At 45.6% G+C, this 23,858-nt stretch overlaps 1 protein-coding gene across 5 annotated transcripts in view; it reads right to left on the minus strand.

The window, feature by feature from the left end:
- SLC25A19 (solute carrier family 25 member 19) overlaps positions 1-23,858 on the minus strand; it is a 117,329-nt gene that overhangs the window by 47,850 nt on the left and 45,621 nt on the right. For 4 of the 5 annotated variants that reach the window (XM_068262989.1, XM_068262990.1, XM_068262988.1 and 1 more), the window contains one exon: positions 21,552-21,682. In XM_068262989.1, coding sequence (XP_068119090.1) covers positions 21,552-21,682 — 131 coding nt within the window. Of the gene's footprint in view, positions 1-19,013; positions 19,255-21,551; positions 21,683-23,858 lie in introns of those variants that run through there. The other variant, XM_068262992.1, reaches the window with a different exon arrangement.

The raw sequence follows: 23,858 nt of genomic DNA on the forward strand, positions 1-23,858 counted from the left end.
TCCTGAAGGGTCGGTCACTATGACTGCTTTATTTTCAGTGTATTCAACCACTAAAAGTTCCAGCCCAAACAGGGTTAAAGCGGACCCAAACCAAACATTTTTTCAATTCAAAATATTTAGTTGCACCACTCTGACACATACAAATATAAATAAACACTTCTTCAAGCCTATGAGCATTTCAGTGCATGCTTTTCACCCTCCTCTTTGCATAACTAGGGTTATACAGGTGGCAGTCATTAGCAATTCCTCCTTTGCTGGACACCATCTACTCCACCAGTTTGCCGGATTTTTTGCCGGCAATATGAAAGGAAGGGAGGGGTTTCTCCAATAAATGTAAAATATTTTATATTTGTCATCATGCAGCTGAAAAAAGGCTGCTATTTATTATTATAATTTAGAAAATAGATTTTATTTTTGAAATTTTGTATTTTTAGTTTGGGTCCACTTCAAGTGCTGCCTTGTGTATATTTGTCACAAAAATAGACATGTTTGTTTTTTGCTCAGTGCTGTGCCACAGGATATGTTGGAACTTTATAGATCAGTAATAATAATAATAACACCGCAGAATTAGGAGCTTAATTGCTTTTGTAAGACCTAAAGTGAAAGAAGACTGATAATGTGCATTATGACAACTAATATTAAGTGACTGAATAAAGAGAGGGGAAAAAACAAACAATAGTAAAAGTATCTTATATACTGTACTTGTTAGTCTGATGGTAATATGTTATATTGCATTTCTGTATAAAACTCAACTCATTAACTTTCTTAGTCTAAGACTATTAATAAAAAAAAAAAACTCTTCTAAATGGACACTCCGGGCTACAGAAACGCGTACGAGGATACACATGGCCAGACACAGTGGACTGTGACTTAGAAGTTTTTTGGGTTTTTTTACAGATATTTCAGTGTCACTTTAATGTTGGAGACTGCTGATCTATGATCAGTTACTAGCTTCCCACCATACATGTGAAAGTAATTAATTCGTAGTTTTCTTCTGTTAATCTCTTTTGTTTTGGCCAACTGTTTCTACATAGAAGACACTTCTTATAGGCTGTAATAGCCACATATACATATGGTAAGAATACATTATTATTTTTACTCTTCCAACATAACCTTTCTTCTTATATTGGCTGCAGTTCTTCTAATATGTAAAACATAAGCAAACAGTCTTATTCATGCATTCTTTGCATTTATACCTGTGCACCAGTACTTTGCTACTTCACGGTTTCTGAAGGGTAATGTGGTGTTTTTAGAAGTATGACATTTGGAGCAGTGCCTACACTCTATGGTCTGACGGGTGACAAAATGTAATGCCTGTCACAATTTCTCAATAGACTGCCAGGTAACAGGGATTATATATTAATAAGACACACAGTTTCATTACGGACAAGCACTGTTTTCATAGTACTTCCAGGAGTTACCCAAGTTTCAGTTCTCAATTCCACCTTTTTCCTAAGGTGGGAGCTAGCAGCATTGTTGCACAATCTCTCTCATTGCTTAGTTAACTACCGTATATACTCGGGTATAAGTCGCAAAATTTAGGACTGATTCAAAGTAAAAAAATGGGGGGGTCGACTTATAGTCGCATAGTCCTAAATTTTGCGACTTACAGCCTGAGTGGGGTGAGGGTGTGTGTTATGGATGTGGGGTGTGTGTGTGTGGAGGGGTTACTCACCATCCATCGCTGGGCGCAGTGTCCTCTTTTCCTCTCTTCTCCCTCACTCGCGCGTCTGCCCCCTTAAGAGAGATGGTCCGGCTCCCGATGTCACATGACGTCGGGACCGGAAGTTACCGCGCGAGTGGAGGAGAAGCGAGCAGAAGAGAGGAGACTGCGCCCAGCGGTGGATGGTGAGAGGAGACTGCTGCAGCGGCGGGGAGAGCGGGCATGGAGGCAAACATCCCACCTTCCACAGCCTCTATCCTCCATCTACTTCCTCTCCCACGCATCCCCTTGTGCTGATACCAGCGTCTCCTGTGATGATGTCATCACAGGAAACGCTGGTATCAACGCATGGGATGCCTGGGAGAGGAAGTAGATGGAGGATAGAAGGTGAGATGTTTGCCTCCATGCCCGCTCTCCCCACCGCTGCAGCCTATACATGGGGGCAACTGTACTGGCTACCTACCTATGCTACTGGCAACTATACTGGCTACCTACCTATACTACTGGCAACTATACTGGCTACCTACCTATGCTACTGGCAACTATACTGGCTACCTACCTATACTAATGGCAACTATACTGGCTACCTACCTATACTAATGGCAACTATACTGGCTACCTACCTATGCTACTGGCAACTATACTGGCTACCTACCTATGCTACTGGCAACTATACTGGCTACCTACCTATTCTACTGGCAACTATACTGGCTACCTACCTATGCTAATGGCAACTATACTGGCTACCTACCTATGCTACTGGCAACTATACTGGCTACCTACCTATGCTACTGGCAACTATACTGGCTACCTACCTATACTGGGGGCAACTATACCTGGCTGCCTACCTATGCTGGCTACCTATACTGGAGGCAGATACCTGGCTGGCTTACCTATAGACTCTATAGACTTACCTATAGACTTATACTTGAATAATTGGAAAAATCCACCTTGTGAGGGTCAAATTTTGGGGGTCGACTTATACACGGGGTCGACTTGTATCCGAGTATATACGGTACCTCTAAAGCATACATCTCGTCAGGGTGAACATACAGTTGTGTTCAAAATTATTCAACCCCCACTGAAATTGAGTGTTTTGGCCAGTTTGACATTGATTTTGATAATTTCAGACATCTTGTTTACAATTAAATCAAAGAGGCACTTGTAAGTCAGACAAATATAACATACCATTTATAGTGAAATAACCACAAAGGTCTTTTCTGTGCTCACATCATTATCAGTTTTATTCAACCCCCAAGTGACATTCATTCTTAGTACTTAGTACAACATCCTTTTTCAGTTATAACAGCTTTAAAACGTGAAGCATAGCTTGACACAAGTGTCTTGTAGCGATCTTTGGGTATCTTAGCCCATTCTTCATGGGCAAAAGCCTCCAGTTCAGTCACATTCTTTTTTTTTTTTTTTGTAACTGTTTTTATTAACAATTGTTAGTAATTAACCAAAGACATAAATCAGTAGGTACAGTACAGGTTGTCCGATATAGGACGTTCGTATTAATCAAACAGCTACGTAACAACTTCTTCAGTCTGAGTTTGTCAGACTCCAACATATTTTCTAAAGAAGAAAATAAAAGAAAAGGAAAAAGAAAGTGTTCTTGAGAGATCAACGTCCAGATGTAGATCTGAAAATAAGCTGGTTTTTCGTTCGAGAAAGAGAAATGTCTTATCCTATAAGTGAATATATCTTGAAGATGAGACGTCTTTTGTGGTTGAGATATCCTGCAGATATAGGGCTAATGTGGAGTTGGGTTCACTCATTGTTTAGCATATTCTTAGGTAAGTTAAAAAGAGACTAAAGAAGTTGGTATTGGGAGAAAAGTATGGTCTGGAGGGGGAGAGGGAAGGGGGGGGGGAAGTAGGGAGGATACTGGTATACAGTGTTCGTCCATCTCAGCCCAGAGTAGTGTATATAAGGTAAGAAAGTCAGTGAGGAAGTTACTGCAAAGGGTCTATTTCCCATGAATTATAAAGGAGGGGAAAACTTATCTGGAAAATTTAGGGAGGCATATAGTCTGGTGAGTAGAGTAACCATGGTCCCCAGACTTTATGATAGAGTTCTTCTGTGTCTATGAGTGTTGCCGTCATTTGTTCCATGGATTTGATCCAGTTGAGTTCAGTCACATTCTTAGGCTTGCGCGCTGCAACTGCTTTCTTTAAGTCCCACCAGAGGTTCTCAATCGGATTTAAGTCTGGTGACTGCGATGGCCACTCCAAAATGTTCCAGTCTTTAATCTGCAACCATGCTCTAGTGGACTTGGAGGTATGCTTGGGATCATTTTCCTGTGGAAAGGTCCAACATCTCCTAAGCCTCAGGTTTGTGATGGACTGCATCACATTTTCATCCAATATCTCCTGGTATCTCCAGGGAGCCGCTCATCCACATGGGACGCCACACCATAGCGCTGCCCCAAGACGTCACCCCACACTCTTGCCAACTGTTGTAGGTGAGTGCGCAGGCAGACGCTGTCAGCATACCTGCATGAGCGTCCACTTAGCTGAGACTGCCACACAGTGTGCAACACTATTTGGATACATCAGTGGTCCCTGACCCAGACAACACGGACAATGCAGTGACTACAGCCGATCATCTGCCAGAGTGAATCGAGGAGGGGGTGAGATAAGCTGCTGTACAATTTGTGCTAATTTACCAAGGAGCTTTGAGCCTGTGGAACTGTTTTGCCAAATGGAATATACAGGGTGATCCTGTTGCCACTTGTTGAACGGCTTGGATAGCCGGAACTGTTGTGATGATTTGGCTCAGCTCCATAAACCCTTTTGAAGTCTGTTACTGCTTCTTGTGCTAAGTGGCTTACGCTGTTTGTCCTGGCTGCTGCTGCTCCCCATCATTCGCTGCATGAATATTTGGGACTAACAATTCTATAACCATACTAACTAAGTGGATCTAACCCTCAATATATTGCATTCATTGCTATCCTACGAGTGTTTGTGCGGTGCACCAGTAAGTGGGTTGTTAGCTGCGTGTGTGGCAGGGTGGCAATCCCATGCACTTTTAATGTATTTTTTAATATGCTTGTTATTCAACATTAAGATTAATAATAATAAAGTTTGGTATTTTTTGAACTTTTCGTAAAAAAAAGTTTTTTTGTATGACACATGCCAGCCCAATTGAACCACTTCTAATTGTTTCCAATATCTCCTGGTACTGAAGAGATTTCACGGTACCTTGCACACACTGAAGCTTCCCTGTACCTGCAGAAGCAAAACAGCCCCAAAGCATGATTGACCCCCCACCATGCTTCACAGTAGGCAGGTGTTCTTTTCTTCATAGGCCTTGTTCTTTCTCCTCCAAACATAGCTTTGATCCATAGGCCCAAACAGTTCTAATTTTGTTTCATCAGTCCACAGAACACTAGTATTCTAGTACTTAACATTGAGGCTGAATTGTCCCTGGAATCAGCAAAAATGCTGCAGGACCCGAGTTTGCATTTGGAGAGAGAAAAAAAAAAAAAAAAAAAAAAGAAAAATCGCTCTAGTGTGCACCATCCCATTGAAATACATTAGCCAAGCCTTTTTAAAAATGCTTAGAACTGCTCTTGGTGTGCACCGGCCCTTAAAGGGAAACAGAGGCCCCAGGAAAAAGATTCTATACATACCTGGGGCTTCCTCCAGCCCCATACGCACGGATCACTCCCACGTCGCCGTCCTTTGCTGCCTGGATCCGCCGGTACAGAGTCCCGTCATGGCCGCCAGTCGGCCGGCAAACGCGGCCAATTGTCCGCATCACACGGGAATCCCCCCATATACGTACGCGTGAGGCTGCTTACTGCGCAGCCGCATGCGTACGGGTATGGAGGTAGCCCCTGTGATGCGGACAATTGGCCGCGTCCGCCAGAAGTGACGGGACCCGGTACCGCCGATCCAGGAAGCGGAGGATGGCGGCGTGGGAGCGATCCAGGCTTATGGGGCTGGAAGAAGCCCCAGGTATGTATAAAAGCTTTTTCTTTTTTTTCTTACGTTCCTCTCTGGCTCCCTTTAAACATCATTGCAGCTAATACAATTGACTTTACTTGACTTGACTTTATTGAGGTTTAGTAACTTCTCAATTCTTCCTTCCTCTGTTTTATTAAAATATGTCAAATTTTTAGGGTTATTTGTCACTTTCTCAGAACAGGCCTATAATATACTGTAGTGCTTTACCCTATTGCCGGCCGCATCATGCCGATGGGCGTGGCCGCGGTAGCAGCCCCAGGACCACCTAACACCAATCGGCGTAAAGTCCTTGGGGCCCGCTGTGCAGGGCCCCTTCAGCCTCCCAGCGGCGATCGCCGTTCGGAGACTGTTAGATGGCAAAACCGCCGTCTAATTACCTTGTGTGACACGGCTGCCCCCCTGGGACACAGGAGATCGATCGGCTCTCATAAGTTGAAGCCTATGACAGCCGATCGCATGATTGGCTGACTGGGGGGAGGGAGGGAGTTAGGGAAAAAAAAAATATGGAAATTTAATAAAAAAATAAAGAAACAAATAGAATATGTATGATTGCCGCGCACCTAGCAGCACCACAATGAGGAGCTTTGACAAAAAATGTTGGCTGCAAGGAGAAAAATGGATCTGTACCCCAATCCACTCGAATTGAACAAAAAAATACAGTATTACTCCTGCGCACTCAAAACCAATTTAATACCATCCATTAAACAACAATAAAAATCATACCACACACGAGTAGCTCCTCTAAAATCGCACTGTCATTCACATCCAGACACATCTGCAGGTATGCAGAGACCTTACACACCTCTCACACTGAAAAGTCCTGCAGGATCCTGCTAATGAGCCTGATAGTTCAGAGCGGCAGTTTTAGGATGCAAAAATATGCGAGCAAACACTTCAGTGGCAGATTAAAGATCCAATAAAAAATTCCAATAAAAAGTTCCACAATAAAACAAATTCTCCGGATCAATGCCAGTGGTATATATTATCCTCTTAGTAATGTAAAGCATAACACTAATGAGTCCTGTTACTTGGTCGGTATATCCAGCATAGCTGAACAGTCCTTTAAAGGAGGAGTCGGACTTGCACTCCCGGAAAGGAGCAGCTGCGGCTGTCAGCTCTCACTATATGCCGGGATCTGGATGTTGTATTCCGTGGACGCAGTAACCAGCCCCTTAGTCCGGAAGTGATGGTATCATGACGTCACATACAATGTATCCAATCACGCTGACATGTTTTGAGAGGATCCACCTCTCTTCCTCAGAGCATTGTGACTGGCTACTGATCTGTTCTTATACTGTCTGCTAGGGGCTGGTGACTCCTCCCTCCTCCATTCAATTCAGCATTAATTAAAAGCAAAAAGTTCAATATCCTGGTTTAACCCCTTTGGTGCAAGGGAATTTAATGTAAAGATCCAGTAAGACTCTCTGCGAGACATTTCTTTAATATAATCTCCACCTCTCCAGTTGTGCTGCACATGTTCAATTGCATAAAACTTGATCAAGTTCAAAGGTCCACTTTTGCATTCCTTGTAGGGTTTTCTCAATGGATATTTGTCACTTCCTTTGCTCATATTTTTTGTATGCTCAGAAATTCTTTCGCATAGCATTCGCTTTGTTCTACCCACATACTGTTTCAAACATCCACATTCCACAACATATATTACTCCTCTACTATTGCAATTCATGTTTCCTCTAATTTCATATGTCTCTCCTGTCACTGTTGATCTAAAAGTAGTGATTGGTAATATGTTCTGAGTACTCCTGCATGGCACACAAAATAAACACCTTTTAAAATTGCCATCTTTTCTCAGGGGGGTGTTTTAATAGGAATCGTGGGGGTATAATACTCTAAGGCTGGATTCACAGTGGTCAGTTGCATAACGCACGAGTTAAAATGAGTGTGAACTGCAAAGTATACTGGGCATAGACTTTAATACAAAGCCTGCATGCAGCGAGTTAGAATAACGCGATCCATTACTGTGAACAGACCCCTAGAATTGTATGGGCAGTAAGTTGACATGCAGAATTTTTCTGCAATGCAACTGAGCACTGTGAACTTAGCCTTAAGATTCAGGTCTTTCTTAAAAATAACTTTTGGTTTCTCAGGGAGTATGGCAGTTAAAGTTTTGTCATTCTGTAAGACATGCCAATATTTATTTATGATTTTCCTCACATTGCTTGCCTGTGTTGTATATTGCAAACTTATGCAAACTGGAAAATCTGAAGATTTTTTTACTCTTGGTTCCAGCAGCTGGGCTCTGTTCATTTCCAAATAAAAATGAATAGCACTCGGGGGAAATCTAATACTGATACGTATTCCCAATAAAGGGATAGGCCCCTAACGCACTAAATCATAACTTTTATTAGTCACTATTAAAAACACAATGTTTGGGTAGCAGCGAACATATAAAACCGACAGACTGTGTAGGTGTGTATTAGTTCTCAAGATCTGTGTCAGAATATATCAATTGGGAAATTCCGTTTAGACCATATATGTATACATACATGCGCAATCAGACACACGCTACTGCATATAGGCGTGGGTCTATAACAGAATTATTGCGCATATATGGTCGGACCAAACAAGGATCCCTCAGCTTGTATCGATTTGGGAGTCTCTATTGGACCATGTGTGTACATATAAATGCACGATCAGACGTACCCTAGTACATATAGGAGTGGGCCTCAAATAAGCCAAAAGCGCATATTGGTCATATGTGTACACATATATGCACAATCCGACGCACCCTTATACATATAGAAGTGGGTCTCAAATAAGCCAAGTGTGCATATAGGTCAAAATAATCAGAAAAATCCCCGATTTATATCGATTGGAGGGTTTCCATTTGACCGTATGTAAAATATCTGCGCAGTCAGACGCACCCAGTTGCATGTAAGGGTTGGTCTATAATGAAACTATTACGCATATTTGGTCAGACAGATCATAAATAAATATTCTCTGACACAGAGTAAAAAATGGACAGTGTGCGGATACATAGATCCACCCAGTGCAGTAACAGTTAAAACTCGACATGTTTCAGCATTACGCCTTCATCAGGAGTAAATAATATACTGTGCATAACATAAATACAAGCAATTACATCCCCTGTCCCACATATAAACAGACTGTCAGCATAACCCCTTATCAGAGTTGAATGCTGCCTCCCATAGCCAGTCTTATATAGGTATGCAGCTCTCACCTGTTCACAAGGTAACGCCCCTCGTTGGGAAAACCAGGCCCCACCTTATGGCTGTCATAATCCACATGCCAGGGTTCCCTATCTATTTTGCTGTGCAGGCATAGGAGCCTGCATATAGAAAATGTCATAACGTTGGCTATCTCCATAGTAAGACGAACAAAAATGACAGCGCTCACAGGCTGCAACTGGCTTATGGTTTGTCTGTCTTGAAGAAATGTGTCATTTCTGTTTGTCTGTCTTGAAGAAATGTGTATACCATTGTATGATAAGTCGCACCAGGTAAGTTATGCTTTATATGTTAGGTTAGTGGTTAGGTCTTCCCCGAGAGGGCACGTCACTGCTGTGGGGAAGTCTAGTAGGAATGATTTGTGCACACATTATTGCTGAAGCTAATGCCCTCCATTGCTGTACCTGTTTGAATGCATGTTGTGTAATATAGTCCATTGGAGCTCTGCACTTCTTTGCAGCTAAATCAATTCAGGTGCAGCCTTCTGTATTTGGGAGCGCTGCCTACACTCTCTTCTCTATGTAAAATATCTCCATAGAAAATTGGAGATCTATGCACTTCTGGGATAGCGTCTTTACCCGGAAGTGCGTCATCCCCTCCGTAACATAGCAACCAGTGTAATCAAAACACTGCAGAATCAGAATCAGGTTTAATGGCCAAGTACAGGGGTATTGTACCTGGAATTATTTTTGGCACAGACAGGCTCGAGTGGTACACAAGACAAATTATACAGATATACAGTATCGTAGACACAAGACAAATTATACGGATATACAGTATCGTGGACAAGCAGGTATACAATAAGTAGTACAGGAGGGCAGTAGAGTAATTAAGTAGCTCTAGACTAGTTGGGGTGGTGTAACATGGGTGGGCTACTACCCGGATATAAGCGGGGGGGGAAAGGGAGTGCGACTGGGAGGGTGCGTTGAGGAGATCAATGGCTTGGGAAAAGAAGGTGTTTCTGTGTCTAGTGGTCCTGGTGGGAAGGGACCTGTAGCGGCGGCCTAAGGGGAGAAGACTGAAAAAGCCGTTGCCAGGGTGGGTGGAGTATCCTGCTATCCTAGCGGCCCTTGAGCGCAGTCTGGACGAGTAGAGAAGTTTGAGTGGTGGGAGGGGAGTACCGATGATCCTTTCTGCAGACTTTATGACTCTTTGTAGTTTATACTTATCTCTCGCAGAGGCCCCTGCATACCACACGATGATGGAAGAGCCAAGTATTGACTCAATGGCAGCAGAGTAGAAGCAGGTCATAATGTCTAGTGACATTCCAAACTTTTTCAGCTGTCGTTGAAAAAAACAGGCGTTGTTGCGCTTTCTTCTGGATTATTGTGGTGTTTTCCTCCCACCTTAGGTTGCTGGATATGGTGGTGCCTAGTAAACGCGCATGCGGGACCCTGGCTACCTCAGTGCCTTCGATGTGGACCGGGGGGAGTGCGGGATGGCCTTTTCTGAAATCAATGATCAGTTCTGCGGTTTTAGCTGTGTTCAGTACAAGCTTGTTAGCCTTGCACCAGTTGCAGATCTTCGCAATCTGTTGGCGATAGGCTCGTTCATCGCTCTCTTCTATAAGACCAAGGATGGTGGTGTCATCTGCGAACTTGATGACCTGGACCGAGTTGCTTGTTGAGCTGCAGAAGTTTGTGTACAGCGAGAACAGCATTGGGGACAGGACACAGCCCTGGGGGGCACCCGTGTTGGTGACTCGCATCTGTGAGGAGAAGGTGCCCAGCTTGACTGTCTGAGTCCTGTTTGTGAGAAAGTCCTTCAGCCAGCTACAGAGGCTGGGATGCACATTGAGGAGAACTAGCTTGTCGAAGCTGATGGTATTGAAGGCGGAGCTGAAGTCCAAGAGGAGGATCCTGGCATAGGTGTTTGGTCTGTCCAGGTGGCTCAGAACGTGCTCAAGGCTGATATTGATGGCATCCTCCACAGACCTATTGGCCCTGTAGGCAAACTGGTAAGGATCCATCAAATTCTTGGTGGCGTGTTTCAGGTGAGAGAGGACGAGCCTCTCGAAGACCTTCATGATGTTTGATGTCAGTGCGACAGGTCTGAAGTTGTTTAGGTCAGTGGCGCCTGGTTTCTTTGGGATGAGGATGATTGTGGAGATTTTTAGGCAAGAGGGAACCCTGTGTTCCTTTAGGGATTGTGAGAACAGGGAAGTGAGGACTGGGGCCAGTTGTTCTGCACAGGTTTTAAGGCAGAGGTTTGACACACCATCTGGGCCCGAGGCTTTCCGGGGATTGAGTAGCTTAAGGTGTCTAAGAACCTCGGCCTCTGAGACCATCAGTGCGGCTGGGGGGCCTGGGCTAGTATGAGCCTGAGAGGTCGCGACCGGTGGCACCTGGTCATAAGGTACATCCTCTACTTGGTTGTCTTCAAACCTGCAGTAGAACCTGTTTAGATCTCCCGCTAGCTTAGCACTGGGAGTCGCGTGATGAGGGGGGAGTCTTAAAGCTTGTGACCACCTTGAGACCTTTCCAGACTTCGCGCGAGTTATTTGAGCAGAGGCTCAGCCGCAGTTTTTCAGAGAACCTTCTTTTTTCCGCTCTCAGTTCTTTGTTGAGGCTGTTTTTGGCCTTTCTGAACTCTTCCCGGTTGCCGCTCTTGTGGGCTTCCTCCTTGGTTTTACGTAGCAGGCGTAGCTTGTTGTTGAACCAGGGTTTATTATTGGGGTACACTTTATAGGACTTTGACGGGATGCACGTGTCCTCGCAGAAATTGATGTAGGATGTAACTCTATCTGCCCATTCATCTAGGTCGCCGTTCGGTGGGGCAAGGGTTGACCAGTCGGTGCAGTCAAAGCAGGCCTGTAGTTTTAGCTTCGCTTCCGTCGTCCATTTCTTGGTTGTCTTAAGGGCTGGATTGGAGTTCTCAAGTCCCTTCTGTAGGTAGGTATCAGTTGGATGAGGCAATGGTCCGAGTTGCCGAGGGCTGCTCGAGTGGCAGCCTTGTAAGCGCCCTTGAGGATGGTGTAGCAGTGATCCAGAGTGTTCTGGTTCCTGGTTGGGCATGTGATGTGCTGTACGTAGCTTGGCATCTCTGAGTGGAGGTTGGCTTGGTTGAAATCTCCCATGATGATGAAGAGGGAGTCTGGCAGGGCCGTCTCCCATTTCGCAATGATGTCGCTTAGGGTACGTGTGGCACACTTGGCGTCTGCGTCGGGGGGGATGTAGACCTAAGCGAGTACAAAGGAGGTGAATTCTCTTGGTGAGTAGTATGGTCTGCAGTTGATTAGGAGGACTTCGAGGTCTGGAGAGCAGCTTTTGGTCAGGATGGTCAAGTCGCGACACCACTTGGAGCTGATGTAGAAGCATACCCCTCCGACCCTCTTTTTACCAGATGAGGTGGAGTCTCTGTCCGCGCGAAGGAGGTTGAAGCCTGGCAGTTGCAGGGAATCATCTGGGATACTGTCGTTGAGCCACGTCTCTGTAAAGCACAGAACAGGGGTGCTCTTTTCGATTGAGGGCTTGTGGCTCAGTAACTGAATTTCATCTAGCTTATTGGGAAGGGAGCGGACGTTGGCTAGGAGAATGGATGGAATGGGTGACCGCAGCCCTTTCTTTTTCAGTTTCACCAGTGCTCCTGCACGCTTCCCTCTGTGGCATTTTCTTCTGTGCCCTAGCTCGTACTTTCTCATTAGGAGGTCTACATGCTCCCAGATCGCCTCCTTTAGGTTGGTAGACTCGGGGAGTGCATTGTTCGATTCATGCTCCCAGTGTACGAGTTCGGCTCTACTGAAGATTGTGCGGTGGGTTGTAGGGGGGGGTTGGGCCTGCATCGTGAGGGGCCTGCAGGTGAGGGGGGGGGGGGAAGCAGAGTGGTAGTTGACCCCTGATGGTCAGCTGTGGGAGGTAGGCTCTGCCCTTCTCCTCGGTGGTGGGGACCTTGCAGTGGTCGCTCGGCAGGCAGTTTCAGGCAGGCATTCGGGTCGTCAGGCAGGCATCCTCCATGGGGGATCGGCGGGCATCAGGATCAGGTCTGTGGCTGGCTCTCTGCGGCTCTCCGGGATCGGGTCTGTGGCTGGCTCACTGCGGCTCCCAGGACCGGGTCTGTGGCTGGCTCTGCGGCTCCTTCTGAGCTGGCTCCTCCGGATCACGGCCCTCCGGTCTGCGACTGGCTCTCTGCGCTTATGAGTCGGCTCCTCTGGTGAGCCAGAGAGCTGCAGGCTGGCTCTTCAAGGCTTCTGAGCTCTTGAGCCGGCTCCCGCGCGGCTCGTCAGCTGAATCAGAGGCTGCGGGGACCGTGAGTCAGTTTGCCGAGGTCATCCGTCGCCGATTCAACCGCGGTTGAGCCTGCAGATCGGGGTAGCCCTGAGAGGTGGCGGCAGGGGATGCAGTGTAGCAGCTAGGGTCGCGGGGAGCCCGGATCAGTTCTGGAGCTCGCTCTCCTCTCTCTCCACGTGGTCCCCTCGTGGGACAGGCTGTACGCAGTGACGGCTGAGCGGGGTGCGGGGGGAGCTACTACAACTAGCTACTACTCTACTACTACCATACTGCCCTAATGCTGACTAACCTAAACGCAAATAAATAAATAAAAATAAATTAAAAACACAAAAAAAGGGGAAAGCAGGAGCTCTGTGCCGGGGCAGCCCTTACGAGCGCCCGCGCAAGTTGCTCTGCCGATACCGTATGTCACCCAATGAATAGGACTGACATATCTCGCGCATAGCGTGCGGCATCGGCAGATCTTTTTCCCCGTATACCCTATACAAACGAGGGCCCTGCTGTATAATATGTCACACAGCGGATATATATGCCACTATGTCCCAAACAGAAAATGCTATCCTTAGGGGTCCCCTTCTGTCCATATGTATGCGCATCTTGCCTGGTTAGGACCATAATTAAATACAAGGGCCCCACAATATTTTGCGTACATTTTTTTTGACCCCCTACAGGGCCTCCCTATGCAGGATTAGGTGCAGGGGACAACTCTCCAGATATAGCGTTAGTAGATACATATCTATGCATTGCATGTTAGCATATGCAAGGAGTATCACTCACTTTTAACCCCTGCAAATCCCCATATAGTCATGGGAGGGGTCAAAGGGCTTAGTCCACATGGCCTATTGTCACATATGCATATACAGGATCTTCTCAAAAAATTAGCATATTGTGATAAAGTTCATTATTTTCTGTAATGTACTGATAAACATTAGACTTTCATATATTTTAGATTCAAATACACACAACTGAAGTAGTTCAAGCCTTTTATTGTTTTAATATTGATGATTTTAGCATACAGCTCATGAAAACCCACATTTCCTATCTCAAAAAATTAGCATATTTCATGCGACCAATAAAAGAAAAGTGTTTTTAAAACAAAAAAAAGTGTCAACCTTCAAATAATTATGTTCAGTTATGCACTCAATACTTGGTCGGGAATCCTTTTGCAGAAATGACTGCTTCAATGCGGCGTGGCATGGAGGCAATCAGCCTGTGGCACTGCTCAGGTGTTATGGAGGCCCTGGATGCTTCGATAGCGACCTTAAAGAGACTCCGTAACAAAAATTGCATCCTGTTTTTTATCATCCTACAAGTGCCAAAAGCTATTCTAATGTGTTCTGGCTTACTGCAGCACGTTCTACTTTTACCATCTCTGTAATAAATCAACTTATCTCTCTCTTGTCAGACTCGACAGCCTGTGTCTGGAAGGCTGCCAAGTTCTTCAGTGTTGTGGTTCTGTGATGCATCCCCCCCCCCCCCCTCCAGCCCCCTCTCTGCACACTGCCTGTGTATTATTTAGATTAGGGCAGCTTCTCTCTTCTCTCTTATCTTTTACAAGCTGGATAAATCCTCCTCTGAGCTGGCTGGGCTTTCACATACTGAGGAATTACATACAGGCAGAGCTGTCTGCACTCTGCAGGAAGAAACAGCCTGACACTTCAGTGGAAGATAGCTGCAGTGGGAAAGAAACACACAAATGATCTCTTGAGATTCAAAAGGAAGGGTGTATACAGCCTGCTTGTGTATGATTGTATTTTCTATGTGTGGACATACTGTACATCAATCTACTTCCTGTTTTGGTGGCCATTTTGTTTGTTTATAAACAAACTTTTTAAAACTGTTTTTAACCACTTTTAATGCGGCGAGGAGCGGCAAAATTGTGACAGAGGGTAATAGGAAATGTCCCCTAACGCACTGGTATGTTTACTTTTGTGCGATTTTAACAATACAGATTCTCTTTAAGCTCATCCAGAGTGTTGGGTCTTGCATCTCTCAACTTTCTCTTCACAATATCCCACAGATTCTCTATGGGGTTCAGGTTAGGAGAGTTGGTAGGCCAATTGAGCACAGTAATACCATGGTTGGTAAACCATTTACCAGTGGTTTTGGCACTGTGAGCAGGTGCCAGGTCGTGCTGAAAAATGAAATCTTCATCTCCACAAAGCTTTTCAGCAGATGGAAGCATCACCGGAGGCGGCGCCCGACCCGCCCACATCCCCCACAGCGAGCCAACAGCCGAGAGAGGGTGAAAACACCCCATCTACGAGAAGAGGCAAGGAGGGGGGAGGGAGAGGGAAGGGCGCAGCCGACAGGGACCGCCACGTATATACACACACAGGCCCATATGCAATTCCCCTTTTCTCCTGAGATATCTCCTAGGACAGTGGTTCCCAACCTTTTTGACGTTGTGACACATCATGCCAAATGCTCAGATCTCCATGTCACGTATGTATAATAGAAAAAATACTATTAATAACCACGAACGGATGTAAAAAGTGCATTATCCTGAATAGGAAATCAGGTGTAGGTGCCCTCAGTATAGGCAACCAGCTATAGGCGCCCCCGTGGAAGCTGGCGCCCTGAGTGACCGCTCCGGTTGCTCATATCAAAGGCCGGCGATGGGTCAAAGGGCTTAGTCCACATGGCCTATTGCCACATATGCATAGATCTGCACACAGAGCCGCTCGCTATCTATAGCATCCATATTATGTATGTGCAAAAGATGCAATAAAATGGGTAGGGGGGAGGGACAAACTGTACAGTATAGAAGGTGAAAGGGGGGGGGGGGCGGGACAACAAAATTATGACACAGAAATGAAAAGGGCCCGAGAATTCATGTGTAGGAACAGGCAATTGCTAATGCACACTGCCGTAGGTTTGGAGTACAAATTCAAGGAGTGAACAGCGATGCATCAAGCTTTATTTGCCATTTACACCAACACAAACGGAGCTCATAGTAAGTTATCTTAGTCCAAAAAGGGTGCATAAGTAAAACCCTCATTAAGCCCAATCGGGGCCATACAGTTCAGATGAAAAATCCATTTCGCTTCGATTCGTCGTAAAGTATTGTCATGATTCCCTCCCCGACTGTTCCTATTAACTTTTTGGATACCAAAAAAAAACCACATTGAACGTATTTTCCATGTAACATGTCCTCATATGTCTCGATAAAGCGGTGTCCCTTTTATTCCCGATATCCCCCATGTGTTCGAGGACTCGTGATTTGAAGGCCCTGCCTGTTTCCCCTACATATAGTTTTCTGCAGGGGCATATGGCTCCATAAATTACACTTTCAGTTTCACAGTTTATGAACGTAAGTATTTTGAAGGTACGTATCTCACTCGTGTCCTTAAAGAGGAACTGTAACGACAAAACGGCCCCTGGGGGGTACTCACCTCGGGTGGGGGAAGCCTCAGGATCCTAATGAGGCTTCCCACGCCGTCCTGCGTCCCTCGGGGGTCTCGCTGTAGCCCTCCGTACAGCCGTGACGCAATATTTACCTTCCTGGCTCCTGCGCAGGCGCTCTGATGCCTCTCGGCGCCGAAGTAGGCGGAAATACCCGATCGCCGTCGGGTCTGCTCTACTGCGCAGGCGCAAGTTTCCGGCGCCTGCGCAGTAGAGCGGACCCGATGGAGATCGGGTATTTCCGTCTATTTCCGTGCCGAAAGTCGCCACAGCGCCCCCGCTGGAGCCAGCAAAGGTAAATATTGAACTGACAGTCGGCACAGTCGCCGGCTGTTCGGAGGGCTGCGGCGAGACCCCCGTGGGACAGAGGACGGCGTGGGAAGCCTCATTAGGATCCGGAGGCTTCCCCCACCCGAGGTGAGTACCCCCCAGGGGAGGTTTTTGTTGTTAGAGTCTCTTTAAATTGTTTAATTTGCAAGATATTCTTACAGGCCTTACACCTCCCGCACTTGTATGTGCCCACTGGTTTTGGAGGTAGCCAAGAGAGCGCACTGGTATTGGCTCCACCATATCCCTTTTGAACTCACTGTGCACTAGGTGATCCCTGAGGTTACTCGCCCTCCTGTATGTTACATTGGGTCCTTTAGGTAGGATCTTACATAGGTCCTTATCTTGATGCAAGATCGGCCAGTATCTTTTTACAATCTCCAAAATTTGATGTGATTGGGCCGTATATGTTCCTACTAGTCTCGGACACTGGATTTTGGGGGAGGTACTTTGCATCTGTGTCCTGTTGTCATTTAACAGTGACACTCGATCAGTATCTTTTGCCCTATTATGTGCTTTTTTAAAGGACAAAATCTGGGAAGCCTCTCCTCTTAAACCTCTCTGTTAGGCCCGAGGACTCTCGTTTGAAATCCTCCTGTCTAGAGCAGTTCCTCCTGGCTCTTAGATATTGACCCACTGGGATCCCTGCTTTGAGTGGTCGTGGGTGCGCACTTGTCCAGTGTAACAGTGAATTGGTGGAGGTAGGTTTCCTGTATATAGACGAGTTGATACCACCGTCTCCATCAAGTGTAATCATAAGGTCAAATGTTTTAATATCACTGCCACAGAATATGTTGGCGCTTTATAAATCAATAATAATAATATGCCTCTTCAATTAAAGGGACCCTGAACAGAACACAAAAATGCCATAATGAACTTACCTGGGGCTTCCTCTAGCCCCCCTTAGTCCATGATGTCCCTTGGCGTCCTCTGGCTTCCCTCGGTTCTTCTACTGGCGTTTCCCACACCTTTTGTGTGGAAGCGCAGCTTGTCCGCATGCCTGTCTCGCACGCTTGAAAGAATGACTGGGGCATGTGTAGAATGCTCATGGTGATGGGCACAGCGAGGATGGGCAATGCATGCGCAGTTGCTCATGACTCCCGGCCAAGTCGCCGGACTAACGGAAGCCACAAGTGGGAGAACCGTGGGACCTGGTGGACTACAGGGGATGGAGGAAGCCCAAGGCAAGTTCATTATGGCATTTTTTTGTGTGTTCTGTTCAGGGTCCCTTTAAGAACGGATGAGCTGAAACTTTTTACAGAAGCTTTAAAGAGACTCTGTAACAATTTTCAGCCTTATTTCTTCTATCCTAGAATTTCCTATACCTGTTCTAATGTGGTCTGTCTTATGAATGAATATTAGTGAATAGGGCTGACATATCTTGCGCATAGCGTGCGGCATCGGGCAAGTGTGACCTCGCTTCATCAGGCAATAAAAGGGAGCAAACAACTAACAGCTTCCAGGTCCGGGTAAAGCGCTGCCGCCACAGCTTTGCAAGTTTGTGTGGAGTATTGAAATAAATGTCTTTGTTTAACACGTCACCACATGTAACTGGTATTCTTGGGAGTAGGCAAGCCCACCACCACGGCCTTTGCTATTTATTTTTTTAAATGTTATGTACTTTTATCCTGCTGTGGCCTCTGTTCTCCTGCTTAATAAACTCCTGGGTTGCTTTGGCCATATGGTTTGGGACATTGGCTAGTATTATCATGAAACACAGCCCAATCTAATGGACTGCATTTAGCTGGATTTCAGCAGGCAGAATGTATCTGAACACCTCAGAATTAATTAGACTCATTCTGTCCTGTGCAACATCATCAATAAACACTACTGTCCCAGTGCCACTGGCAGCCATGCACACCCAAGCAACCACACCATATCACATCATCTGTAAAACATGATGGAGGTAGTTTGGATAATGAGCTGTTAAATGCCTTCTTCATACTTTTGTCTTGCCATCATTCTGGTAGAGGTGGATCTTGGTTTTATCTGCCCAAAGAATGTTTTTCCTGAACCGTGCTGGCTTTTTTAGATTTTATATTTTTACTTTTAGATGTTCTTTAGTAAATTCCAATCTAGCCTTTCTATTCTTGAGGCTTATGAGTGGCTTGCACCTTGCAGTGCACCCTCTGTATTTACTTTCATGCAGTCTTTTCTTTATGGTAGATTTGGATACTAATACACCTACCCCGCAGAGAGAGTTGTTCATTTGGTTGGCTGTTGTAAAGGGGTTCTGTTCATCATGGAAAGGATTCTGCGATCATCAACCACTGCTGTCTTCTGTGGATGTCCAGGTCTTTTTGCATTGCCAATTTCACTAGCGCTTGCTTCCTTTCTCAGGATGTACCAATTTTTTCATTTTGCCACCCGTAACAGTGTAGCAATTTCTCAGATGGGTATTTTCTGTTCTCGCAGCTTATAGATCACCTGCATGGAGAGCTCCTCTGACCACATGTCTGTTTAAAGCAAAGTCTTCCACATGAAAGCACCACATCTAAAATCAACTCCAGGCCTTTTATATGCTTAATTGATAATAACATAATAACAGACTTGCCCACACCTGCCCATGAAATAACCTTTTGAGTCAATTGTCATTTTACTTCAAGTCCCTGAAATGAAGGATTGTGTTAAAAATTGTTTTAGTTGCCTCACATTTTTATGCAATCATTTTGTTCACCCCACTAAATTAGGTGAAAGTCTAGTGCTATGAAGCTGAAAGAATGCATCTAAGTTGTTTCATTTAAAATTCATTGTGGTAATGAACAGAAACAAAATTAGAAAAAAAAGTTGTCTCTGTCCAAATATTTATGGACCCAACTGTATATATTGATTTGTTCTGTTTTTACAGGGGGTCCAACCAAGGGTGCGAATTCATAGCTTCTATACAATATACTGTTGATTTAAAGAGAGTCTGAAGCGAGAATAGATCTCGCTTCAGACCTCATAGCTAGCAGGGGCATGCGTGCCCCTGCTAAAACGCCGCTATAGCGCGGCTTAACGGGGGTCCCTGTCCACCCAAACCCCCTCCGAGCAGCGGGGGAGCGCTTCCTGGTTGGGGCAGGGCTAACCGCCGCAGCCCTGCCCCATGCGCGTCTGTCAGACGCGTACCTCCGCCTCTCCCCCGCCCCTCTCAGTCTTCCTTCACTGAGAGGGGCGGGGGAGAGGCGGCGATGCGCGTCTGATAGACGCGACTGGAGGCAGGGCTGCAGCCGTTAGCCCTGCCTCCAGGAAGATCAGCTCCAGCGACCTTTTTCCGACCCAGGTTTGCGGGGGGTGGGTTGGGGGTGAAGGGACCCCCGTTAAGCCGCGGGATAGCGGCGTTTTAGCAGGGGCACACGTGCCCCTGCTATATATAAGACCTGAAGCGAGATTTAGTCTCGCTTCAGTGTCTCTTTAAATAACTGCAATAACTGTAAATTTAAACAAAATAAATGTAAACAAGTTAAACAAAGTAAATTTAAACAAAAATACAAACAAAAAAAATGTATTCGGCCATTTCTTCTCATTTATCACAAAACTTAAATTATGTTCCTGTCATAATTCATGGTGATATTTGATTCTGAAGTAAAAGGTTCTACAGTGTGTACTTTACAATTAGAACTGAGAAAATAATAAAAGTATTTTCATGGTAAAAATTAGAGAGAAAAGGTTAATGGGGAAGGTTATTTAATAATTGTATTATGTCCTCTACAGGGCATAGACTTAAAAGTGGGCTTTGTCTTTAAAGTAAATGTTGTTACTAACACTATATTAGATTTCACTGCATCCCCATTATTATGTTTTACCCTATTAGATTTCCCCATTTGAGCCTCGGGTCCCCCTCTCTTGTACGGATTTCTCGGGTAGTCTAGTGGCTATGGTATCGTCTCTTGTTAGGGCTGGCCAAGGTTCTCCAGCGTAATAGATTACAAAGTGTTCCATCCCTGCCCCCCCCCCCCCCCCCAAATTGCACCTGCCCAAGTATCAGTAGCAGATGTACCCCCAGTATTACGTAGGTTCCCTCCCAGTATAAGTAGCCAAATGTGCCCTTAGTATTAGGTTCCTCCCCAGTATAGCCAGATGTGCCCCCAAGAATTAGGTCCTCCCATCCAGTATAGATAGCCAGATGTGCCCCAGTATTTGCACCCCGAGTATAGATAGCCAGATGTGCCCACAAGTAACAGCCTCCCTACAGACAATTAGATGCGCAACCAGCATCAGATCACCCCCCCCCTCCCCAGTATAGATTGCCTGATGTGCCCTAGTAATAACGGAATAGATTGCCAGATGTTCCCAACTATTAGGGTCCCCCAGTATGCCGCAGTATTAGATCCCCCAATGTAGATTGCCATATGTGCCCCAGGGACAGTATTAGGTAGCCCTGGTAGGATTGCTAGAAGTGCCCAGTATTAATGCCCCAATCCTAGTTTAGATTGCCAGATGTGCACCCCTCCCCATATTAGGCAGCACTCATGCAGGGATCTGCAAGCAAGCCTGCTGGGAGAAGTGTCTCTCACCTCTACTGGTTCCAGCGATTATCCTGGCTCCCATGAGCAGCACTTCCAGCAGCTTTGTACTGCCAAATGAAGGGGTCCAGGCTTAATGATATCAGTGCTGTAGATGATTGGCAGCATGCCCGATCGTCTACAGAACAGCTTCAGCAGATAAATGTATACTGTATATGTCCTCGTGGCTTGCCTGAAGTCACAGAGGACATGTATATACTGTAGCAGAGGCAAAAGTGGTTAATTGTCCAAGTTCATCGATTACCTACCTTTCCAAAAGCTGCTCTTGCTTGTTCAAAGCCACCAACTTGAAGTCTTTTTTTAAAGAGATCCAGTGGATACGTGACAGTTTTACTGATCACCCCAGCCCCACCACCACATATGAGACTCTTCAGGTTCTCTGTTTAAAGGATGCAAAAAAAAGAATGGATTTACGATAACTTAGTAGGTAATCGCGCTTAATAAGCAAGTAAAGTAGATAATTTGCAACTAAAGGTATATTTTGCTGTTTAATCTGTTTTCACATTTTTTTTTGTATGTATTACAGTAAAACACAAGCTCATTTGTTCTATTAATTTTGGTAGAGCAAGAGACATTTAGAATAAAAAATAAATAAATAATCTTTTCTTACCAGCATTGCACTTCATCCCAATTAATAGCCCGTATCCACATTCCTATGAAACATTTTTACCTTTTGTGTAATAGTTCACCAGGGACAATCTGTATGGCGGATATAGAGGTAAACCCCTTCCCACAGTTTGATGTTTTAGCCATGGCTATGACAGTTTCCTTGCTGTTAACCTAGTTGCATTGTGGGAGATTATGTGCTGTTGCCAGGCAAGCAGCTCCTCTCTGTGCACAAAAAAAAACCCTTCCAGTCCATCACATTGTTAATGGGCATGTTTATGGATAAGGGCTGTTTGTGCTATCTGCTTAAAATTTTTCATGCCTGCAGGCACTAAAGATGCTGAACCTGCAGGCTCAGGGAGGATCAAACAACATGAATGAATTACATTATCCCTGCAGTACCGCACTCATGTACACTTGGTGCATTGCCCATGGACTTGAATTTCAGCATAATCTGTATGGTAGAGACAAGTCATACAGTAATGCACTGCTGATTTTGCGTCAGGAATGCGGTGACTTTTGTGTGAACTGCTTTCATGAAAGTAGATATAAGGTTAACATCCTGTGTTTACAAATTAGGCAGGCTACACCCTCTAAATACATAAAGGGTGCATTTCTCTAGTTTTTCTTCTGTACTGTGCAAGAGTTGAAGTGTACTCAAGTGTGCAGGGTACTTAATTGGATGGACCATATCACTAACCAGGAAAAGTCATATAAACTGGGTTTGGAGAAAAGATGCCGTAGAAGAATTACAAGTATAAATACATTTGAAGGCAATATCAAAATGTTATACTTACCCGCGACTTCCTCCAGCCTGATGCATCCCTCACCGCCCTCCAGAGAGCCTCCGTTCACCTGGTATCGGTCCTGGTAATCTGGCTCAGTCGCGCCAGTCGGCTCTTCTGCCCATATATATCCTATTCAATAATTTCCCTATCCCTGCATCCTCCTATGTCCATGCATTCGTTGTGCTTGGCATGCATGACATGCTGGTGGACTTCGGGCAGCAGTCATGGAGGGGCGCTTGATAGCGCAGGTCGCGGCTGTCCATGCTGCAGGGGAGGGGGGCGCAGGAACGCACCCTTTGGCCTAGTGGTTGGTTTCAAGGCGCGTTTGTAGTTTCTTGGGGGGGCTCAGCGCACCTGATTGGTAGCCATTCGGAGGCGGCCTGGTGATGCGCTGATCCACCTTTGCACAATTATGAATTTTTACTTGGTAGCGCACCCAGGCTATGCATATGCATAATTTAGAATGCGCAAAAGGTGGATCAGCGCAACACCAGGCCGCCTCCGAATGGCCTCCAATCAGAGGTGCGCTGAGCCCCCCCCCCCCCCCCCCCATGCACTGATCCACCTTTTGCGCAATTTTCAATTTTATTTGATTAGCCACACCCAGGCTATGCATATACATAGGTTAGGATTTAGTTAGTTAGTGTTAGGCCCCTCCCATGGAGGATCGACTTCTTCGCAGTGGGAGGGACGAGTACTTAATAGGTTGCATGCAAGCTGTTACAGGAAACTAACATCCTCCTCCAGTGGTAGACAGGTCATGTGTATGCTCGGTGTGTATTATATCCCACAAGTGGGGCTTGCACTCTTTTGCAGGTAGGCACTTGCCTGTTTTTAAGTAGCGCTGTTCATTTCCTTGCTATGTAATAATTTAGGATGAGTTAGTGTTAGGGTCCCTCCCATGGGGGATGACTTCTTCGCAGTGGGAGGGACGAGTACTTAACCTCCTTGGCGGTTAAATTTTTTCGCCAAGGAGGCTGCATTACACATTTTTTTAGTAAAAAAAAAATTTCTGTTTCATGTAGTTACCCGAGTGGTAGCTACATGAAACACCACTAGAGGGCGCATGTGTCCCTCTAGTCCGATCGCCGCCGGCAACAACAGCAAACAGGAGATTGCGTATAGAACGCGATCTCCTGTTGCCATGGCGACGATCGGAAT

Source organism: Hyperolius riggenbachi, chromosome 12 (genome assembly GCF_040937935.1).
Source record: "Hyperolius riggenbachi isolate aHypRig1 chromosome 12, aHypRig1.pri, whole genome shotgun sequence".
NCBI lineage: Eukaryota > Metazoa > Chordata > Amphibia > Anura > Hyperoliidae > Hyperolius > Hyperolius riggenbachi.